This window comes from Antechinus flavipes, chromosome 3 (assembly GCF_016432865.1).
Source record: "Antechinus flavipes isolate AdamAnt ecotype Samford, QLD, Australia chromosome 3, AdamAnt_v2, whole genome shotgun sequence".
NCBI lineage: Eukaryota > Metazoa > Chordata > Mammalia > Dasyuromorphia > Dasyuridae > Antechinus > Antechinus flavipes.
The window spans coordinates 509824812-509845152 of record NC_067400.1 but is presented as its reverse complement, the minus strand read 5'-3'; the positions used below and the strand labels follow the sequence as shown (position 1 = coordinate 509845152).

Genomic DNA, 20341 nt, shown 5'->3' with positions numbered 1-20341 from the left:
GAATTATGCCCAAAAAGTTATCAAACTGTGCATACCCTTTGATCCAGCAGTGTTTCTACTGGGCTTATATCCCAAAGAAATGCTAAAGAAGGGAAAGGGACCTGTGTGTGCCAAAATATTTGTAGCAGCCCTGTTTGTAGTGGCTAGAAACTGGAAAATGAATGGATGCCCATCAATTGGAGAATGACTGGGTAAATTGTGGTATATAAATGTTATGGAATATTATTGCTCTGTAAGGAATGACCAGCAGGATGAATGCAGAGAGGCTTGGAGAGACCTACATGGACTGATGCTAAGTGAGATGAGCAGAACCAGGAGATCATTATACACTTCGACAACGATATTGTATGAGGATATATTCTGATGGAAGTGGATTTCTATGACAAAGAGACCTAACTGAGTTTCAATGGATAAATGATGGACAGAGACAGTTACACCCAGAGAAGGAACACTGGGAAACGAATGTGAACTATTTGCATTTTTGATTTTCTTCCCGAGTTATTTTTACCTTCTGAATCCAATTCTCCCTGTGCAACAGGAGAACTGTTCGGTTCTGCAAATATGTATTGTATCTAGGATATACTGCAACATATTTAACATATATAGGACTGCTTGCCATCTTGGGGGGGGTGGAGGGAGGGAGGGGAAAAAACGAAACATAAGCGAGTGCAAGGGATAATGTTGTAAAAAATTACCCTGGCATGGATTCTGTCAATACAAAGTTATTATTAAATAAAATAAAATTTTAAAAAAATATTCACCCTTGGAAAAAAAAAGATTTAAAAGTGTGAGTGGACAGTAAACTCAGTATGTGTCAACAGTGTGATACGGCAACCAAAAAAAAAAATAATGTGATCTCAGGCTACTTTAATAGAAGTATAAGGAACTCTAAAACAAGAATGATAATGGCTCTGATATATTCTGCGATAGTAAGAACAAGAACCTAACTCTAATGTTATGCTGAGTTCTGGGAGTTGTATTTTAAGGAGGCCATAGACAAAAGAAATCAAAACTTTGTTCTCTTCCCAGGTGGTGGGAGAGTGGAAATTTAGTCGGATTCACTGTGATATCTTTGTCACCCTGGATGTTATGATGTGCACTGCGAGCATCCTCAATCTCTGTGCCATTAGCATTGACAGGTAAGAGTCCAGTTAAGAGGACAGGAGGGAAGGGGGCAAATGAGTCATTCCCCTGCATGGTGCTTTCTGTTTTTTTTAACCTCCATTCTGTGTCCTCCCTCAATACTTCCCAATACCCAGTGTCCTCAATTGCATTGAGAAGGAATATTTGGGGCTCCATTTTCTGGCTTTGCAGTTTGGTCCCTGAACAAATGGAGATGAAGACTGATGGAGCTTCTGGGCACTCTTAGAGCAACAACCCAATCTCCTGATGAGTAGGAGGGAAACATTGATCTAAGACTCTTCACTGTGACCACATGCAATAGGAAGCTGGGGGAACTGAGACCCCTGCTTATTTCAACCAATCTAATTAATAAAGGTAGACTAAGTGATAAGTATTAATTTTAGTGTCTATCTTCACAACATCTACCTTCGTCAACCCCTTTTCTCTATCCAACAGCTGATTTCCCAGGTATACGCCTTTCTCATCCCACTCCTGGACTATTGACAATAAATATTCTTGTTGGTCTCCCTTCTTTAAGACTCTTCCCATTCTAGTCTATTCTTCACTCAGTTGTCAGACTAATATTCCTAAAATATGGAACTGACTGTGTCGCACTCTCCCTGATTCAATACAATCCAGTGACTCTATTATCTTCAGGATCAAATTGACATAGAAAGTTCTGCATAATCTGATGGCTTTCTTCCTTTCCAAGTTTCTTAGACCTCATTGTTTTCCCTGTACTCTATTTCTCTTTCACAAAATATCATCTTTTAACTGGGAACCTTGTTACTGACTGTCCTCTCTGCTAGGAATGTTTTGTCCCATCATCTTTTTTTTCCTGGCTTCAAGGTCCATTTCCTATAAGAAGCTTTCCTGGGAGCTCCCACTACTAGTGCCTTCCCTCTGAAATTACATTTATCTTCTATATATTTATCCTTTATATATGTTCTTTCAATCAATAAACATTTATTAAATGTCTACCATGTGTCAGGTACTGTGCTAAGATATGGATACAAAAATAGGCAAAATGTAGTTTCTGTCCTTAAGAAACTTACAATCTAAATGCAAACAAATATATACCAAATAAATTACATATGGGACAAGCAGGAAGTAACTAATGAGAGAAGGCATTGGAATTAAGAGGGGTACTCATTTGTATGTCATTTCTCCCATTAAAATGTAAGCTCCTTGAGGGTGAGAACCATGCTTTTGTCTTTTTTTGTATTCTCAGACCTTTATATGGCACTAGTTACATTGTGAGAAGTTAATTAATATTGACTGAATAGATAGTCTCTGCTGAAGTTTCAAACAAATGGTTCAACTCTGTTAAGCAACCACTTATCGAGTGCCATTATGCTAAGTATTCAAGCTCTACTGCAGAGAGCAGGCTTCTGTTGGGCTGGCCACATTGTTCGAATGCCAAATGTACAATTACCAAAAAGACTATTTTATGAAGAACTCACACAAGGCAAGTGTTCACAAAGTGATCAGAAAAAGTGATACAAGGACACTTCAAGGTCTCTCTTGAGAATTTTAGAATTGATTATGATATGGGAGACACTGGCCCCCAACCACCCAGCATGGTGTGCCCTCATCAGAGAAGATGCTGTGCTCTACAAGCAAAGCAGAAGTGAATTAGTTCAGAAGAAGCACAATATGCTCAAATAGAAATGTACATTTCCATTTAGAGAGTCCACCTTAAATGTTCATGAGAACTATTTGTGTTCTATCTGTGGCAGAGCATTCTGAGGTCATACTGGTCTGATCAGCCACAGTCGGACACACTAACTTGACTCTAACTTAATAATGTCATTTTGTTCTCTGAGAATAAAGGACAACAACCCACCAACTAAAGGGTGAGGATATAGACAAAAACAAAATAAAACCATTCTGCCTTCAAGGAGCTTATATTCTCTTGGGGGCAGGGAGAGTCCATCATGGATCATGAGATCATAGACAACAGGCTGGAGTCAACTTGTGGAAAAGGAAAGGCATGGGCTAAGCCCTGAAGGATGGTAAGTGAGTAGTCCAAGAGATCAGGTGATACCGGATCATCTCCCCTTTCTCCCCTTCCTTCCCTTCACTCCTTCGATAACTCTCTCCTCCCCACCCTGACCACTTTAGGTACACAGCAGTAGCAATGCCGATGCTCTACAACACCCGCTACAGCTCCAAGCGCCGCGTTACCGTCATGATCACCGTTGTCTGGGTTCTTTCCTTTGCCATCTCCTGCCCACTGCTCTTTGGACTCAACAACACAGGTAAAACCAGCTGCATCTACCTGAGGCACTTAGTAGACCAGTTGATGTGCCATTGGGATGGAGGTTTCCTCCAGATACCGAGCAGGATGGGTTCCTGCGCTTTGAGGATAGATGCTGTCCCAGCTATATTGACCATGGGCAAAAGGGTTCTTTGATGTCCTCATGCTAATGGAATCACAGGCCCAGACACTCTCCCTGCCCTCAGCCTCAAATGTATATTATATGCCTATCATGGCACAAAGTGAGTTGTTACTTTAGGACTTTTATATAGTGGGGCTGTGAACTTGGTCTAGAGAAAATCTGGTGGAGCTAGGAGGCCCTTAGCTAAAAAATAATTGAGACCTATTTATGCCAGAAGCCTATGTTAATTGTTATGGAGAACACAACGGAAATGTAGATATATTTCATGCCATAGAGGGGTTTAATTATGGATACAAGGTTATTTAAGGAGGGTGGCAATAATAGTGAAGGAACCAGAGATGTTGTCTGAAGATAGCATAGAGAAAGACATGGTATATCCTTGAGTACCTGAAGATCAAAGATTACATTTGTTCTGCTGCTTAGTCTTAGGAAGCAGAATAAAAGAGTAATGGGTGAAAGCTGTAGAGAGGGGAACATTTCCATTTCCATAAAAGGAACAATTTCCTAACATTTATAGTTAACTCACAGAGTTGTCTGTCCTGGGAAGTGTTAAGTTCCCTCTCAGGAGACGGCTTCAAGCAGAGGCTGGATGACCACTTGTTGGGATGCCCTACAGAGAATTACCTCTGAGGTCCCTCCCAAATCTCTGATTCTCACTCATGGGAGACAGTGAACAAGGCAGGACATGACCAATTATTTAAGTAAGTAGGAAAGTACATAATGATCCAATCAATCCATCAATCAGCAAACATTATTATTATATTAGATGCCGGGCATTGGGACTATAAGTACAAAGGAGAAGCAATTTCAGCTTTCAGTGAGCTGCCATTCAGTACTACCCATGTGTATTTAAGGAGTTCCAAGAATAGAGAATTAAGTGAGGGCTTGGGATCAGGAGGAAAAGTTTCATGGAGGACGTGAGACTTGAGGATAGGGGACATTTGGCTGGGAAGAGGGGACAAAGAAATAATCTCAAATGGTGAGATGACCATAGACTGTCGGGGAGCTGTGAGAAATCAACCATGGCTACAGAAGGTTTAATTGGGGAGTGGTGGGAGAGAAGGTTGAGTGGGGATGGCCTATGGAGAGGCCTTCAATGCCAGGCTGAGGAAATTGAGCCCAGATAACAATCCTGTCTACTTTTATTTCCCCCAGATCAGAACGAGTGTATCATTGCCAATCCTGCCTTTGTTGTCTACTCCTCCATTGTCTCCTTCTATGTGCCCTTTATCGTCACCCTGCTGGTCTACGTTCAGATCTACATCGTTCTTCGAAGGCGCCGGAAACGGGTCAACACCAAGCGCAGCAGCCGGGGGCTGGAGTCTGACGCACAGGCCCCTCTCAAGGTTTTCTCTCCCCTGGCATCTCTTTATTCCACCCCATTCCACCAGCCTTAGTGCCAGCCCACCCACCTGCGCTCCTCTCCTTCCTGCCCTACGTTCACTTTCTGTCCAGGGCCATGTTAAATGCCATAGAGAGTCCTGCACTCGGGAGCCCAAAGCAGGTTCTCCAAGCAAGGATGGCCAAGCCTGACCTGGAGGGTTCTGGGGAGTTTGTCTGGGAGCGAACAAAATGACAGGAATGTCCACATTCAGGAATCAGGTGTTAAATGGAGCATCAGGAATAGTCATAGTCCACATCCAGAAGTGATTAAGGGAAGGGATAGACTTGTAGCTGAGGAATAATGTCTCAATGTGGTCATGGCTTTGTCCAGAACTGAAATGCAAACCAATTCACTTCTCTGGGCTTCAGTTTCTCCATCTATAAATGAGGGGTTATGAAACACAATCCCTAAAGTCCTTTCTAGCTCTACAGCTATGAACCTGTGATTCTAGAACCAAGTTATTGGAGACTTTTAATCCACCTGACTTGGTCCATGAAGAGTTTTTATATTCTTATTTTGTGGTTCTCTTATTCATCACCCTAGACCCTTGTATCTTCTTAAGATTCTACTTATCCCCTTTATTTCCACTGATCTCTTCACTCTTTACCCCTAATATTCTGGCCCCTCTAAATCCCTACCACCTTTCTACCATTCAATCTTTTTGTCTTTTACCTATTCCTGTCTCAACTTTATCTTCCTCTGATTTTTATTTCCTCTAAACCTTTCCCTTCCCAACCTAACTCCCATTTCTCTGATCTACCTCCCTGTCCCCGTTCCCAATGTACACACAACTTCTAGGCTGTTCACTATATCTTTTTCTTGTTTACCTCAAAAGGCTGACCTTTCTGGCAACCTTCATCTTTTTCCCTTCTGGCATCCTTTCTTTGTATATATGTATGTATGTGTATATACACACATACATGAATGTATATACATGTGTATATATACATAGTATACATATTAAAATATATTTAATTCAGCAAATGTTTATGGATTACTTAATATAGGTCTTCTTAAACTTTTTCCACTCACAATTCCTTTCCGTCTGAGAATCTTTTACATGACCCCCAGGCATATAGATATATAAAATAAGCATACTGATAATAAATCATAATTTCATGATCCCAACATTCAATTATGCAATCCCATATAGGGTGGCAAACCATAGTTTTAAAAGCTAGGATAATTCATATAGAGCACTATTCTAAATCTTTGCTTCTTACCTCCTTTTGATCTCTCTTTTGTGACCTCTTTTCTCTCTCCCCCTTTTTTTTGCCTTTCTCATCCTTCTTAACTCCTTTCTCTTTCCTCTCCCCTTCCACTTTCTCTGACCATCCTCTCCCTTGGATTCCCCACCCATCAGGCTCCCCTAAGGGGCAAAGTAGACAGAACACTCACCTTGGTGTCAAGAACTCTCACTAGCTATGAGACAATGGGCAAGTCATTTATCCTCTCTCAGGCAGCAGCTTAATCTATAAAATGGGAATAGCAATAGCTCCTGTCTTATAGGGTTTCTATAAAGTCAAATGAAATGATATGCAGAAAGCACTTTACAAACCTTAAAGCATTATGTAAATGCTATTTTTATTTTGACCACAACTACCTGAATCTCCCTCATTCTCACTCACTGAACCTAAGACCTATCCTGGCTTTTCCCCCACAGGACAAGTGTGCTCACCCTGAGGATATGAAGCTCTGCACTATCATCATGAAATCCAATGGGAGTTTCCCAGTCAACAAGAGGAAAGTGGTAGGTGTTATAGGATAGAGTGTCAGGTCTTACCCTCCCCAATCCTCAGGATACCCAGACACCCCAGAACATCCACTTTACAAGAGCAATGAGGAATTCTCAAACACTATAGGGTTAGCCTGCACTGGGAGACCTCTGATCTCTGTCTACCAAATTTCTGCCTCCAGATCCCCTATAAATAATGCTTACAGCATTCAGGGAAATGTTGCAGACAAAATTTTTGGAGATTTTAACTTCTTATACTACTCTTATGGACAAGGTGAAACAAGGTGAATTTGGCCTGTAGTAGACTAGAGTAGTTGAATAGATTCAAAACTAATCTAATGATCACATCCAAAGAATAATGACCTTTAATATTCCTTTATTAACTTGAAAAAGAAGCCTCCAGGACAATGTTCCAGAGATTTGTGCTTAACCTCATGATGTTTCCCATTTTTATGAAGATTTAACTAAAAGTAGAGTTGCTACACTTACCAATGTATAGATGACACATGGGGCAGTTAACTAATTCAGTGGATGATATAGTTACGAATCAAAAAGAGTTTGACTCAATATACCCTGGACTGAATTGAATCAGATGAAATTTAATGGGAATAAAGGTAAAGTCTTAAACTTCTATTCAAGAAATTAACTTCACAAACACAAGATTAGGGATCTTGTGAGGCACCACTATATCTGGGGACCTCAAGAGGATGCAGTGAGATAATGCACTTAAAGCACCTTGTGAACTTTAGACACCATGCTTCTCTAAATTGCATTAACTCTAAGATTCCATGAACTTTTTTTTTTGTCCCACATTATCACACTGCTGACTCATTTGCAGATTATATGGAAAAAAAAGAAAAAAGATCAGGGATTTTTAGTAGATTTCAAATGAGTCAACAATATGTTATTTAGGCAAAAAAAATTAGTTCAATCTTAGAGTTAATGTAAATTTAGAGAAACACAGTGTCCATGGATCCTCTTGACAATCCTATGCTGCAGAGTTACTGTGACAGGTCATGATAATGTGGATCAGTTAAAGGAACTGGGAATGTTTAGCGTAAGGATGAAAAAGTTCAGGAAAACAGAAGAGCTGTCTGCAGGGATTTGAAGGGCTGTCATGCAATAGAGAGAAAAGATTTGGTCTGAAGGAACAGAACTTGGAATAATTGGTGGGAGCTAAGATAAAAGAAAAAAATTGCATATGAATTGGGGTAAAAATCAATTAATCAAGTATTTATTAAGCACTTACTATATTCCTGGCACTGGAGTAGATGCTAGGAATACAAGTATAAATCGTGAAACAAAATTTCTTAAAAATTAGATCTATCCAAAAGAAGAACAGTCTCTAAAAACTGTAGTTACCCCTTTACCTATGGTCTTCAGGCAAAGCCTGGATGACCAGAATCACAGAATTCTCGAGTCAGAAGAGACTTCAGCAGCCATCAAATCCAACTCATACACAAGAGTCCCTTCTATAACATGCCTTACCAGTGGTCTTCAAACCTCTGCCTGAAGACCTCCAATAAAGGGGAGTACCACTTTCTTTCATGGAAACTTCTTCCCTTAGAATCACTCTTGGATGGGTTATAGGGAAATTCTTCATGGATGGGGTTGACCTAGAAAGCTTCTGAAGTCCATTTTAACCTGACAATTTAGTGACTCTGTAGTAAGAGGCAGCATGGTACTGTGGGAAGATCATAGGATCTAGAATCAGAGACCTTAGTTCAATCCTGGCTCTCCTACTTGCTGCCTTGCAATCCTGGGCAAATACTCCCTGAACCTCATTTTCCTCCTTTGTAAAATGAAGGGATGGGACTTGATGCCCTCTAAGGATGCTCAGTCTACATCTATGGCCCTGTGATCCAGTGCTCACTGGATCTATCCACGAGGAGATATTGAGCTTCCAGGAGGTGGTAAACCATTATTATCCACAGGAGAAAAGAACTGGATCTATTTTTCATGAGGTCAGCCAGAGCCTGCAGGTGTTTGTGGCAGCAGCTGCTGATGGAAAACTGAACACATTTTCTCATTCCAGATGAGCACATTCCATAGCTCAAATTTATACATTGCTTTGCCACACTCTTTGCATACATCACCTCATTTGATCCCCATGATATTTGTTCACCATATGATGCTGGACAAGCTACTTAATATATCTGAACCTTGGTTTCTTAATCTGTAAAATAGGTATATTATTTATTTACAGAAGCAAACTCACAAAGTTGTTATGAGGAAAGCATTACATATTTCAAAAAGCTATGTCAGCTAAAAAAGCTAATATGTCAGGGAGAAGAAAGATAGAAAGGGTGAGTAGAGAACAGAAGCACATTAGGACATAGTGTCAGGAAAGGCTCCACCTAAGATGATAGTTGAGATAAACTTTATTTAGCTCTATCATGGTTTTAGTCTTCTCTTTCTTTGCTCTATCTTGGTGATCTCATCAACTTCAGTTTCAACTGTAATCTCTATACAGATGACTCCCAATTCTACCTTTCCAAGCTTCATCTCTCTCCTGAGAGATGAGACAGAGACAGTTTTGAATCAGGTCTCCATCTGGATATCCTATCTCATTCTCAACATATTTAAAACCTAAATTGTTATCATTCCTCCCAAATCTACTTCTATTCCTAACATCCTTATTTCTATTTAGAGCATCACTGGTCAGTCAATATATAATTATTAAGGGCCTCAGGTGCCAAATACTGTTCTAAGTCATTCATACTTTGCAACCTAGAAATTACTTTTTTATTCTCCACTCTCACTTAATTCCTTTTCCATATCTAATCAGTTGCTAAATATTGTTTTAGTGTTCTTTGAGTCACAGAAGTACAGAATTTTGAGCTGGAAAGGGCTTCAGCAGCTATTTAGTTCAACATGTACCTGAAAAAAATTCCCAGTCTGATATATCTCTCAATGGTCATCTAGTCCTTCAATGACAGCCCCCACTCCATCTCCCAAGGTAGACCACATCACTTTTGGACAGCATTAATTATTAAGAAGTTTTTCCTGATATCAATCTTTAATTCACCCCTTTGTAACTTCTACCCTGTTGTTCCTAGTTCTGTGCTTTGGGGACAAAAAATCAAGTCCTGTCTCTCTTTCCCATGATAACACTTCAAATACTTGAAGATAAGTATCCTGTTCCAGAGAGTTTGATCTTCTCTAGCCAAACTAATGTGAGACAGACAGAAAGACACACAGAGAAAAAGATGGAGAAAGACAGAGAAGAAGGGAGGAAGGAAAGAAGGAAGGAAGCAGGAGAGAGAGAGAGAGAGAGAGAGAGAGATCCCAGGATTACACAATTAATCAGTACTGTGTACTCTGGTCAGACCTTAGCTGAAACATGCATTCAGTTCTAGATAGCACAGTTTAAAAAGGACAATAATCAGCTTGAAAGTGTCCAAAGAAGGATATGATATGGGAGGATGAGTTGCTGTCCTCTGAATGTTTTCCAGATAATCATTCTTCTTAAAATTTCAGCTGTGTTGTTTCTTTTCCTTTTTTTCTCTCTACTCCAACCTGAGAAATGGCTACTCATTAGACATAAATATGTGTGTATATATATATATGTAAAACCATTCTATACATGCTTCTATTTATCAATTCTTTCTCTATGTCTTCCTTCAGAGGTTACATGATAATGTCATTATATATTTAAAAGTGATAGCAAATTGTACATAAAAGATTTGCAGTTTCATGTGCAATCAGCTTTTCCTATTCTGTTATGGAAATGCTTGTTTTATTTCTTAAATTCAAAATTAAATAAAATCTAAAAAATTCTGGCTGTGATATAAGCAAGGTAGAATACAAGGTGATCACCCCTATATTTCTGTCTTTCAAAATGAAGCCCTAAACCACACAAACTTTCATCAAAACTACCTAACGTTGCTGCTCCTTATTTAGTCTGCCATGTGCCCCAGTTCTTTTTTCATGTGTATCCCATCCTGTATCTGGGAGAGTGATTTTTGGGATATCAGTGCAAGACTTGATGTTTATCCCTTTCAAATTTAATTTACTAGATTCAACCTAATGCTCTTGCTTTTCACAATCTTTTTGAATCTTGATTCTGTCATTCGTTATGTTAGTATCCTGTCCAGCTTTGTATCTTCTTCAACATGTCTTACATCAATTCCCCTGTCTCCACTCACACCAGTCATCCAATTCAGGCCCCTGTCTTGCCTAGACGAATATAACATTATTTTAATTGGTCCCCCTGCTTTCAATCTCTCCTCTCTTCCACTCATCCTCCACACAGATGCCAAAAATTGTTTTTCCTAAATCTCAGATATGAACATGTACATCTGTACAGAAGGTTTCATTTATCTTACCATCATTAGGATGAAATAGAAACTCCTCTGGCATTTAGAGCCTCTTATTATCTGGTTCCAGTTTATCTTTCAAGGCTGATTACTCCCCATCACACACTTTAGTTAAACTGGCCTATTTACTTCTCCCTGAAGATGCCATTCCATCTTCTGCCTCTGCACCCACTCTTTCAATGGCTATTCTCCACACTTGGAATGTCCTCTGTCCTCACCTCTGGTTTCTTGGAACCTCTCAATCTTTTCAAGGCCCAGATCAAATGCTAACTCCTTCCTGAATGTTTTAGGAACCCCTCTTCCCATCTCCTGCTGAAATTACTTTGCATATATTTAGCATATAGCCAATGTTTACTCATTTATGAAAATGTAACCTTCTAATGGAAGGCAAATTCCATGAGGATAGGGATCTCACTTCTGCATTTATTTCACATTTTAGTTCTTAGCAAAGTCCCTGTAACAAAATAAGCACTTAAATGCTTATTTGACCATTTGAAGGAAGGAACTCAAGGATCCTAAGAGGCAGAGGTAAAGAGGGAGTAAACTCTAGGTATGGGCAAAGGCACTGAGGAAGGAAACAGAATGTTGAATTCAAAGTATATTTAGTAGGTAAGTTTTGCTGAACTAAGAGTTCTGAAATGAGTCCAGAAAGGTAGGTGAGAACTGGGCTGGGAAGGACTTCATATTTTCCTAGGGATAATCAGGAGACATTTAAGATCTTTGTGTAGGGGAGCAATTTAGTCAGATGCTTATCATGGGAATACTAATTTGCATAAGGTTGGAATATTGCTGTGGTGTAAGAAATGATGAATTGATGGAATTAAAAAAATATGGAAAAACTTGAACTTACAAAGGAAGATATTATCCAGTGTTAAAGGACGGGTCAATTCTCCGAGAACCTCCACAACTGTGGATCATACTGAAGGAGTTGCAGGGCAGCCTTTGCTGATTCAGGTGTGTGTATGAATGAAATAAATTGGTGGCAGAGGGAAGAGTAGAGAGGTCAGATGATGCAACGGCCTCTCAGAAAGAGAGGTCAGAGAACAGCAATTGCCTCTCAGTCTCTTTGTATCATCCTCTCACAAGAGGAGATCCATTCTGGGTCGGATCTCCAGCAGCCACCATCAGGGGGCTCCCATGTATTCCAATGGCTCTCAGGTATTCCAAAAATCTACCTTAAGAGATGTACAAACAAAGTATAGTCTTATATAGATGCATATGAATGCATCTATACCTTTCCTCTATACATCAAAATCCTATATCATTCTTCCTTTTTCTTCTCCTTTATTTCAAAGGCTAACTCTCCTACTTGTGCTCTTAGTCTTATCCTCTCCCGTCTTTTGCAGGAATTTCCCCCCACCTTGATCATTTTCTCTGGTTCATTTTCAGTGTCTCTTTATATAATTGCTCCCTCCCATCCCTTTCAAACATACTTAGGTCTCCTCTACAAAAAAAGACTAAACCAAAAATCTTTATGTAACCCTGCTACTCCTTAGATCTCCTTTCCCTTTCATGGCCAAGCTTCAAAAGGAAAAAAAAAAAAAAAAAAAAAACTATTTACATTCATTGCCTTCACTTTGTCACATTCCATTGCAATCTAGATGTATAGAGGAGAGGGGGAAAGGGATTCACAACAGAGAGCTTTTATGTTCTCAGCAAAGTGGGAGATGAGACTCTCTGCCTCTTATTAACCCAGAAGCTCAGGGTCAAGATCAAGGTCCTAAACTCAGAAAAGGAAGATGAAGCTGCTCTCTCCTCATCTTAACATGAGCTTTTAGAAAGGAAGAAGTATTGTGTTGTAAAAGGGTTGAGAAGAGAGGGTTTGAAACATCACAAAAATGTTCCATTCACATTCCAATATGATGTTCCAAGCACAATTTTTGATTGTGAATACTGTGATAAAATAAATCTGGAAAACAGAAAAGCAAAGAGGCAATATGGACCCATTTAAATAGTATGGCATGATAGAATGAGTCAGATAAATTAAAGTCAAAAGACTAGAATTTGAACCATAGTTCTTATAATTATGATCACTTATGTGATACTGAACCTCCATTAACTCTTCTGCTTCGAAATAAGGAAATTGGACTAAATAATCTTTGAGATTTTTTCCAGCTGTTCTATTAGCCCATTGGAGGATTAGATAAAAATAAATTTGGAGTGTATCCATTCAGCAGATTTTTGGCAATGTTGGGTAGCATGAAGAAGTAAAGAAGAGAGATGGTAGAAGTAACACAGGTTTAGGATCTGGCAAGGAATGATTGGCAACAAGACTCAAGGACAAAGGATTCAAGGGCAGAAGACAGCAAAGAGTTGACCTTCTTTACCATAGGGTTGAGACTGATTTGAAATCTCATATCTAGGGGAAGTTAGGAGGCACAGTAAATAGAGTATAAGCTCTGGAGTCAGGAGGACTAGAGTCTAGATCCAGCTTCAGACACTTGACACTAACTTGCTATGTAACCCTAGGCAAGTCATTTAACCTTGATTGCCTCACAAAACAAACAAACAAACAAAAAAGAAATTCTATAACTACCAATTACCACAATGTATGTGACCAAACAGAAGTTACAGTATTTCTATGACCCCCGAGATTCCTTCCCTCTCTATGTCTATGATCTTATGATCATGTGAATACAAAGGGAAAAATGTGAGATCAGAGAAAGAATGATAGGATGAGAGTAAAGGGTGAGGTGGAGAGAATGGAAAACAAAGTGAGTATGAAGACTAAGTCTAATTTTTAATAAAGCTTTTTATTTTCAAAACATATGCCCAGAAAATTTGACAACATTGACCCTTTCATAGCCTTGTATTTTGGATTTTCTTCTCCTTACCCCTACCCCTTGCCTTAGATGGCAAGCAACTCAATATATGTTAAACATGTTAAAATATATGTTAAATCCAATATGTATAAACATATTTATACATTTCTCTTGCTGCACAAGAGGCATCAGATTAAAAAAAAGAAAGTAAATGAGTAAGAAAATAAAATGCAAGTGAACAACAACAAAAAGAATGAGAATGTGATGTTGTGGTCCACATTCAGTTCCTACAGTCCTCTCTCTGTGTAGATGGCTTTCTTCATCATGAAGACTAAGTCTAATGGTAACATGGCAGAGGGAAGAAGGAAGGATAAGAACTGAGGAGGTCAAAGTTACAGTCCCCAACTGGCCAGAGAGGTTATAACAGGTGTCTAGTGTGAAAAGCATCAATTATACCTTTTGATGTTGCATTTCCTCAATATTCTCCCTTAGATACAAATGTGCAATTTTATATGCAATCACAGATACATACATTTACATATAAACACATATATAGAGACACAGACAAACAGATATATGTATGTTTATGTATACATAGGTGTATTTATGTGCATATGTATGTGTATGTGTGTATACAGATTAATAAATGAAACCAAGCACTTATACTTCTTCTGTGGATTCGTGACCATAACCACATGGATATGAGGAAACATTCCCTCCACCAGGAGAGCTCACAGTCCATCTGCTCTATCTTATCCTGAATGATTCTTGTCCTCCAGAAAGATTCTACATAATATGCCAGAGGCCCCATTTTAGATTCTTGTTTATTTTTTGGATACCAGTTAACACTTGAGCTGTTCTTCTGTGATCCTTGTTATGGGATTAACCCAGTGCTTTTTTTCTTTCAGATATGCCATTGATGACATACAAATGGGGTGGTTTTGAGTGGAATGGGGGAAAGGCTGGCAGTAGTTATTGCTAGGTCCAGAATCTCCTCAATCTAGGAAATCTACAAAGAATGAAAGGAATTATATTTTTTGAACTTTGGGAAAGAACCAAGAATTGGATTAGATTATTCTCTTATTTGCATGAGGTGAAAAATATTTATTGTAATAGATTTTATCCTTTCCATCTTTGAGGGCAGTAGGGAAAGTATCTACCAGGGAAAGTTTTGCCACCATTTAGATGGGCAATGCAAAGTCAAGGGTCACATTCTCTGGGGAGTGCAGGGTTCAGTGTTCACGTATATTAGAGTGAAAGTCAGCACAAGGGTACTTACCTGGCTTTATTTTGGTGGCTTTTGATCCTTGTCCAGGAGGCTGCACGCCGTGCGGAACAGTTGGAGATGGAGATGATGTCCAGCACCAGTCCACCGGAGAAAACCAAATACAGCCCTATTCCTCCAAGCCACCATCAGCTCACCCTCCCTACCCCCTCTACCCAGGGAGTCCATTCTTCCCCTGACAGTCCCATGAAGCCAGAAAAGAATGGGCATGCCAAAGGTCACCCCAGGTCTGCCAAAGCCTTTGAGATCCAGTCTATGCCCAATGGCAAAACCCGGACTTTGCTCAAGTCCATTAGCCGGAGGAAACTTTCCCAGCAGAAGGAGAAAAAAGCCACCCAGATGCTGGCCATCGTCCTTGGTGAGTGAGGTCTCCTCCTACTGTGATCCCCCTGTTCAGCCTTTTTGGGATGGAAGCCATTGTCTTAGCTATGCCCCTACCTGCCTACTATTCCCTTGATCAAGTTCTAACCCCATTCCCAATCATAGACAATGGACCTTGAATATTAATGAGTAAAAGTATAATTAGATAGAAGAGTCTTTGGTACTCTATCGTAACATACTTGCTTAAATGATGTCAGTTCATCCAAAATCAGTTGACTGAGGAAAAGAGTGATTGAAGTAAGATGGAAATGTGAACAGACCAAGGAAGGTGGAGAAAGTGGTATTCACCCAAGCCTTGAAAGACAAGTAGAAGTTTGATCATGAGAAGGCAGAAGAAGAGTGTGTGTGTGTGTGTGTGTGTGTGTGTGTGTGTGTGTGTGTGTGTGTATGATGGGGGTGACTTGGGTTGCAAGAGTACGAGCAAAAACACAAGGAAGGAACAAGTTTGGTGCCTGTTGATTGCAGGAAAACAAACCAACAAACCCCCAAAATCCCTTTCCTCAAGGAGCTAACATTCTCTTTGCCAGTAAGAGATAATGACAACTTGAATTTCTAGAGCACTTTTCAGAGTGATTTTACATAACCATAGATAGGATTATTTTGGTCTTCAAAATTGTTCCTATCAATTGAGGGGTTAGAAGGGAAAAGATGGAGGTGGAATCTGGGACATGTGAATCCATGAGTATGGGGAACTCCCAGTGTAGAATATTTTTCCATCAGAGAAGATCTGCAGCTCATCTTTAATGTCTAATCTTAAAGAGATGTTGGGGGCACTAAAAGAAGACTGACAGCTATTGATGTGTCTGATTCAGGACCTTCTCAACCCAGTTCCTTCTGTTTCCAAGATCACTCCTCTTTTCACTAAGGAACACTGATTTGGTTCATATCTACTGCGGTTTTGCTGCTTGTGTGATCATGGACATATCCCTTCTCTGTAAAATGAGGGAGCTTAGAGGCAGCCAATGAATCTATTTGTTTTCTATGAATATACATTTGTTATAAGAGCAGGAAATAGCTTAGTGGACACTGATAAATGTGGGGAGAGGCTAAGGACTAATAAAACTGTTTTGAAAAGCAAAAATAAATTTTAAAAACTAAAACGAGAGGAGTTGTATTAGATGGGGTCTGAGGACCCTTCTAGATCTCAATGTTCCTTCTCAAGTTGCCTCTCTTATAAATGAAGAAACTAAAACCTGTAGGAGTTCAGTGATTTGTCTTAATTCATATAATTAGTAGTAGAATCTGGACCATAATGTCTAAGATTAATTAATTATTAATTGCATAATGTCTCCTCTACCACTAATACTCCTGAGAAACATTGTTCTTAACATAGAGTCCCTAGTCCCTTCCAGGGTTCATGAATTTTTCAAGGGGTATGAAATTTTAGAGTTTGTTTTTTTTAATACTTCAATAACAATATTTTGATACAGTTGTTTTACCTTTTACTATCATGAATTTGACTGCATTTAAAAACATTCTGATAAAGGACTTGATAGGTTTCACCAATCTGCCCAAGAATCCATGACACACAAAAAAGGTTAAGAACCCCTATATGGTGGGGGAAATTGGATTTTGGAGCTAAATGTCCCAAGTTGTGATTTCAGATTCCCGTGTTTCTTTGCTGTGTGAACTTGAGGAAGTCACTTAACTGAGTCCAAATTTCCTCTTTTATAAAATGAATATAACATATATATAATTTATTTATAATATATATGTATATATATAAAATATAAAATTATAAATGAATTTTATAGAATTTATAAATTTATAAAATGAATAGAACATATATAAAATGAATATAACAAACAGTATTTGTACTGTGTCCCTCAGAGTTGTGAGGGAAACCTTTGCGACCTTAAGGTGCTATGAAATTATTAATTTTTAATATGATTTCTTCCTTGTTCTACATCCAGTAACAGGGATGGTAGCCACAAAAAAATAAATAAATAGTCTCAGAATCTATCTGACCTATTCCAGAGTTTGGGCTCTTGGTGATTGAGACAGAATACTAGGCAGCCTTGTCTATGCCCACCTGGCTCCCCTAGTAATTCCCAGCCCAGTTCATTGGCTCCTTTCTCTTCCAGGAGTGTTTATCATCTGCTGGCTGCCGTTCTTCATCACCCACATCTTGAATATGCACTGTGACTGCAACATTCCACCGGCCATGTACAGTGCATTCACGTGGCTGGGCTATGTCAACAGTGCTGTGAATCCCATCATTTATACTACCTTCAACATCGAGTTCCGCAAAGCCTTCATGAAGATTCTCCATTGCTGACCCCACCAGCTGCCTGTCCACCTGCCTGCCCATTCAACCATTTGCCCATCTGTGTCACCAAGTAAAGAGCCTATGGTGATGAGGGGAGGGAGAACTGGCCCTCCTTTCTGAGTCCAGTGGGTCCTGAACAGCTTCCCTCCACCACTCTGGTAGGTAGGGTGGGGGCTCCAGGGGCAGATCTATGGAATTTTGTCACAGAGTCACTTTGCCCACAGCTATAGTGTCTAAACTTCTGAAGCAGCAAGATGCTTATTGGCGCTGATCCTAGAGCTGGACCCCTCAAGGACTTTGGGAACAGTTAATATGGAGAGCAGGCTCAGCTCAAAGGGACGTCCCCCTCATCTTCCTGGATGCTTCCTATTTGCACCAAAGACAAAGCCACATTTTCTGTCCCCATCTCCTCTCTGACTCTGAGCATGGATGCATCAGCTGGGAAACCTAACTGAGGTCTCTCAACCCTGCTCACTTTCCACCTGCCTGGCCCTGGGTGGGATCTGAGAAGTCAGTGGGAGAGATTTGGTCAAGATCGGGGACAGAGGGAGCAACAGCTAAGGTTCCGTCTGGCATCCACCTTCAGGACCATGAAACCTATGTAAATACTAGACCACAGGATGAATTCCAGAGAAGCCCAAGCCAAAAAGAGAAAAGGAAAAAAAAAAAAACATAAATCCTTCTCCAAGATGCTGCTTTGCATGGCAGAGAGTAGTGGTCTAGGAGCTCCTCCCTATGCACCTTCCAGCTTCCTACCTAGTAGCTGCTATATGAAGTTCTGAACTAATGCTGTCTTTGTGCATTGAGCTGGGCAGCTCATGGGCTCCATAAGCAAAAGGGGGAGAGAGAAATGGGTTATGAGACTTTGGTTACTTTCTGAGAGACCTTATGGTTTAGCATCCCAATAAATAATTATAGATTCTGCCTCAAAACTTTAGGACCTGAATATTGGTCTGTGGCTGGAGTGAGGGCATCTAGGGTAGGGGCTGGCAACCTGTGGCAAGAGTATCATAGTGTTACTCGGGGTGATGATGTTGGTAGCCTTGTGCCACGGCTTCTCTTCTTCTCTTCTTCCTCTTTCCCTCTTTTCTTCTTCTGCTTGTCCCTTTCCCTTTTCTATTCCTTGCCTGCCATCAGCTAAATAGGCTGTTGACCCTGGCCCAAACTGGCCTGACATGGTTCTGAGTGGGGGGCTAGGGGAAAGTGTGGCTGCTGGGGAGGTTACTTGGCTCCTGTGTCTATAAGACCACTGGCTGTCCCCAAACCCCAGTCTTTCTGTACCATCACTGTACATATGACAATCCAATAAAATCTAATGGAAACAGGTGGATTGGGCTGAGTGTTTGAATAAGCCCAGAAATATGTAGCCAGAACTCCATCTCTTCTTTCCACCACAAGAATAGATCACTCCCCTTAGGGCACAGTCACATTCTTTTTGTCTAAGGGATAGACTCTAGGGCACCTAATCTTTATTATTGGAGCTGCTGGTATCTAAAGATGATTGTCTATGTGTGCAGGAGGGAGTAATGTTATACCAGACTATGTAAAGAAAATTTACCCCCAGTGTAGGCTGGAGAAGCAGTTAATATGTTATATGATGGAGCCAGCATCCAAAGAGGTCTCAATAGACTGGAACACTGGGGTCAAACTAAATATCATAAAAGTAAATAGGGATAAAAGTTAAGTCTTATATTTAGATTTTGGGGTGCTACATGGTACAGTGGATAGAATGCCCAGGCTGAAGTCAGGAAGATTTATCTTCCTGAGTTCAAATCTGGTCTGAGACACTTAATAGATGTGTGATCCTGAACAAGTCACTTGATTCCATTTGCCTCAGTTTCCTCATCTGCAAAATGAGCTGGAGAGGGAAATAGGAAAACACTCTAGTATCTTTGTCAAGAAAACCCCAAATAGGATCACAAAGAGTTAAGCACAACTGAAACAAATGAACAACAGTTAGATTTTTTAAATCAACTTTGTGCATACACTAGAGAAGAAATATGGCTGGGCCAATTAATTAATCATCAGTAAATATTTATAATGGACCTATTATATGCTAGATGCTAGGCTAGGCAATGGAGATACAAAGATAAAAGTAAAACTATCTTCTCTTAAAGTGAATGAAACCATATTATATACAGAATGCTAGAATCATAGAATTTCTCAATTAGAAATGACCTAAAAATGACCTGAGAGCAGGAGAGTGCAGAAAGCCTTAGACTCCATATGAGTCCAACAGTGATCTATCAAAGAAAAAAAAAACAGACATAAGTCTGGTTTAGACTAAACCAATGCTAGGACTAGAGAAGTGATAATTCTCCTGTATTTTGCCCTGTTAATACTATATGTGCAGAACTGTTTTCAATTTTGGACATCCCATTTTGGGAAGGAGAAGCGAGAGAGGGTCAGAGCAATCAGCATGGGGAAGAGTTCCAAGACCATTTCACTTGGGGATCAGTTGAAGGAACTGGTGTTGTTTAACCTGGAGGGAAAAAAAAAAACTAAAAGATGCTTGATAGTTGTCTCCAATTATTTAGAGAGCTATTTAGCATGTAATTCAATTTGTCTGGTCTGGCCTTAAAGGACAGAACTAGGAGCAATGAAAAGCCATTGGGAAAAAGAATACTACCTTAACATAAGGAAAAACTTCCTAATGGTCAGGGCTATTCAAAATAGTATTCA

General features: G+C 39.8%; 1 protein-coding gene across 2 annotated transcripts in view; it reads left to right on the top strand.

Moving 5' to 3' along the window:
- Positions 1 to 18984, top strand: part of DRD2 (dopamine receptor D2) — a 100019-nt gene extending 81035 nt beyond the window's left edge. Inside the window, exons 3-8 of one of the 2 annotated variants that reach the window (XM_051986992.1) lie at positions 1030 to 1139; positions 3247 to 3383; positions 4680 to 4870; positions 6572 to 6658; positions 15040 to 15367; positions 17475 to 18984. In XM_051986992.1, coding sequence (XP_051842952.1) covers positions 1030 to 1139; positions 3247 to 3383; positions 4680 to 4870; positions 6572 to 6658; positions 15040 to 15367; positions 17475 to 17668 — 1047 coding nt within the window. In that variant the 3' untranslated portion in view covers positions 17669 to 18984. The remainder of the gene's footprint in view (positions 1 to 1029; positions 1140 to 3246; positions 3384 to 4679; positions 4871 to 6571; positions 6659 to 15039; positions 15368 to 17474) is intronic. The other variant, XM_051986993.1, reaches the window with a different exon arrangement.
- The last annotated feature ends 1357 nt before the right edge of the window (positions 18985 to 20341 follow it).